Source organism: Ipomoea nil, unplaced genomic scaffold (assembly GCF_001879475.1).
Source record: "Ipomoea nil cultivar Tokyo-kokei standard unplaced genomic scaffold, Asagao_1.1 scaffold3172, whole genome shotgun sequence".
Taxonomy (NCBI): domain Eukaryota; kingdom Viridiplantae; phylum Streptophyta; class Magnoliopsida; order Solanales; family Convolvulaceae; genus Ipomoea; species Ipomoea nil.
The window spans coordinates 1,306,294-1,310,000 of NW_017619600.1; the positions used below are offsets into that span (position 1 = coordinate 1,306,294).

General features: G+C 40.2%; 1 protein-coding gene across 1 annotated transcript; it reads left to right on the forward strand.

Moving 5' to 3' along the window:
* The first annotated feature begins 735 nt into the window (after positions 1–735).
* Positions 736–2,505, forward strand: LOC109168063 (uncharacterized mitochondrial protein AtMg00810-like). Its single transcript, XM_019317118.1, has 2 exons — positions 736–907; positions 1,628–2,505. Exons 1-2 carry the CDS (start codon positions 736–738, stop codon positions 2,503–2,505), a joined length of 1,050 nt encoding a protein of 349 aa, XP_019172663.1.
* The last annotated feature ends 1,202 nt before the right edge of the window (positions 2,506–3,707 follow it).

The window sequence follows — 3,707 nt, forward strand, 5'->3', positions numbered from 1 at the left end:
CGCGTTATAACCCTAGGGCTTTAGACATAATCATAATACGAGATCGTTCATATAATTAATCATAGTATCAAGATCACCAAGATTATCACATCAACATCAAGATTATCATATAAACACCAAGGTTATCACATAAACACAATATAAACCCTAGGCAAAGCTCTATCAAGACTTAAACACAGAATCATATATCAAAGGAGCCAATGAATAAGATATAGTGAGGAAAATAGGTTTTGTTGAGACATGGGTTACCTCTTAGCCTTAATCAATATCCTTGACTACTAAGGTTCTTTCTCTAAGATCTTCTTCCCGTGGGTTCTCCTACGTTTGGTGGCAGGGGGATTCCTGGGAATATCTTGTGTGGTAGAATTAAATGTGGTAGGGTCTCTAAATGCTTCTTAAGTCCCTATATATATATATTTAGGAGTCCCAACTAGGGTCCGAATAGTAAGGATCCACCTATCCTATTTCTTATAAGGGTTTGGGTCTTAAGGATAAGGGTCCATGATCCATGGTGGGCCACATTAATTAATTAAAGGGAATCCTAGCCCAATTAAATCCTTTCTAATTATTATTAACGGAATTAATTAAATAGTTAGTCCGGGGTTAGAGGCCGTAACACGGGGTGTTACAAGTACTGTGCAGGCACCACATTCATCTAATCTCCCACTGCCAAACATCCCTCTGAACACACACTTGGAACTCGAAGGGCAGCTTCCAAATGATGATATTACCTTGATGCATGATGAACAATTCGTGTCGGGGAACAATGACAGTGGCTACCACGATTTGGCCAACTTACCACATGCTGAACTTTCTGCCAGTCAGCTACTGCATGAACCTTCAGCCAATGCCTCACCTCCTGATGAAGTTATCCCTCAGTCATCATGTGATCATGAGGCACACACAGGTGATGATCAGATACACATTGACATCCCTTTGGCCCCTCGATGATCAACTAGAGAAAGACATGTGCCAAACAAGCTATGTGATTATTATTGTGATTCAGTGGTAACACAGAAATCTTCTCCCCACACTCTGTGTCACGTTATTTCATACGATGGTCACTCTCCCTTGCATAAAACTTTCACCATGGCAGTCACTTCCGTTGTAGAGCCTTGAACTTACAACCAAGTTATCCAACATCAATGTTGGAAAGATGCCATGAAAGCAGAGATATTGGCACTCTAGGAAAACAATACTTGGGAGTTAACAGAGTTACCAGCTGGCGAGACACCCATAGGATGCAAATGGGTTTATAAAACCAAGTTAAAAGCAGATGGCACCGTCGAAAGACATAAGGCAAGGTTGGTGGCCAAAGGGTACACAGAACAGTTGGGTGTAGAATATGTTGGAACCTTCTCTCCAGTAGCTCGTTTGACAACTATCCGAACCTTTTTGGCCTTGTCTATTTCAAGAGGGTGGAACATCCATTAATTGGATATCAACAATGCAATTTTGCATGGTGACCTCAAGGAAGAAGTATATATGGTTCTTCCTCCTAGATTTCAAACAGATAAGCAGAACCAAGTGTGCAAATTGACAAGATCACTCTATGGTCTAAAACAAGCGAGCTGACGCAAGCTAACAACTGCTTTATTACAAGTTGGCTTCAAACACTCAAGTGCAGATCCTTCATTGTGCACGAGAGGTAATGGCTCAGAATTTATTGCCCTATTGGTCTACATCGATGATATTCTGGTAGTAAGCAGCAAGCTATCTCTCATCCAGGAACTGAAAGACTTACTGCATACAACCTTCAAAATCAAGGACTTGGGCATTCTTGGTTACTTTTTGGGAATTGAAGCCAAAATCAGTAGCACTGGTCTAAATCTCTGTCAGCGAAAGTATGCACTTGAGATCCTTGATGATGCAAGGTTTTTACACTGCAAGTCGGTCCGTACGCCCATGACACCGAGAGTTCTTTTAACTCATACTGATGGTTTGCCTCTACTTGATCCAAACAGCTATCGACGGTTAATCGGGAGGCTAATATACCTTACGGCAACTAGACCAGACATCACATTTGCAGTGCATCACCTTAGTCAGTTTGTAAGTTCACCCACTGACAAACACATGACAGTTGCTTACCGCATATTAAGATACATTAAGGGCTCTCCAGGTCAGGGACTATCCTACCCAGCCAACAATAAGCTCAAGCTTCAATCTTTCTCAGACTCTGACTGGGCGTCTTGCTCAGAATCCAGCAAATCAGTCACTGGTCTATGTGCCTTTTTAGGCTCATCTCTTATCTCATGGCACTCAAAGAAAGAGGCTATTGTCTCCAAATCTTCTTCCGAGGCAGAATATCGAGCCTTAGCCATGACAACATGCGAGTTACAGTGGTTAAACTCCCTTCTTCAAGACCTACAAGTAACCACAACTGAGCCTATCGTCATCTTCGGCGACAGTAAATCTACTATAGCAATAGCTGAGAACCACATGTTCCACGAGAGGACTAAGCACATCGAGATCGATTGCCATGTCGTGAGAGAAAAGATTGTCTAAGGCTTGATTAAACTGTTGTCCGTGTCCTCTATTAACCAAATAGCTTACGGTTTTACTAAGCCTTTAGCTTCTCCCTTGTTTCACACTTTTGTATCTAAGCTCGATGTCCAAGACTTGAACACTCCAGCTTACAGGGGGTATTAGAGGGAGAAGGATAAAAAGGGTAATTTGTATCTTTCCCTTTTTCAATTACAACTGCCATCACCGTTTATGTATAAAGGTGGAAGTTACCTTTGTGATAAAGAATCAATTTTCTTTCCAGTCAAACACATGCAGTGGGGTAACAGAGAATTCCTTCTTTCATCTTCTGTTCCCCTTTCGATATTTCCCCCTATTTTGCATTATTTTGTTTTTCTGCTTCCATTTATGTATTAGCATTGCTGTATTTCTTTATTTGAACTTATATGCTTATACAGTTAATTTTTTTTTTTATATATCTATAATCTATTATACATTTTCATAAAAGAACTGTTAATTACTATTTGATCATGCAGGTTTCAAGCTAAGCTACAAAAAGAATATAATCTGTGAACTTCAACGTCAAGTTAATAGTCAAAACGAACATGCTACAAATGAACTTCAAGTAAATGCGTCAAACTGGCCTGGAATGTGCCCATTCTTGCCATGACTGTTGATCTAATTCATGCTACAAATGAAAAATTCCTAAAGTGTGGAATTGATGGATACGTCTCGAAACCATTTGCACATCAACATCTGTACCAGGAAGTTTCACAGTTTTTTCATGTCAAATCAAATTAGAAACTGTGGAAAGTGCTTCTGGTTTTGTGCTTGTTGTGGCTTTGACCTCAAATACTGTTTAGACATATCGTTCAGAATGTGATCGTGACAGGCAAGGTCATTGTTCTCCCATTTGAGTCTCCGGCAAGTTGCCTCAAGAGTCTCATTCTCTTGTTCCTCAGGCTTCGATGTACTCAGCACGTACGCCACATTCAGAGTGACACAAGGAACTTCATCTTTTTCTGCTATTGAATCTGTGAAAGCTCACTGGTAAGTGTGGAAGTGTCAAAGATGCTATATATTGTGGAGTATTTGGGAAACATCTTGTACTATAATTTGAGTCTTTGAGCTTATTATATGCATAGAATAGCTCCATTTGCATAAAGCTAAGAATAAATTGTAATGACTAGGAGTTTGCCTTGCCACCCAATAACAAAGACAAAGAATTGAAGATGGCCAGACAG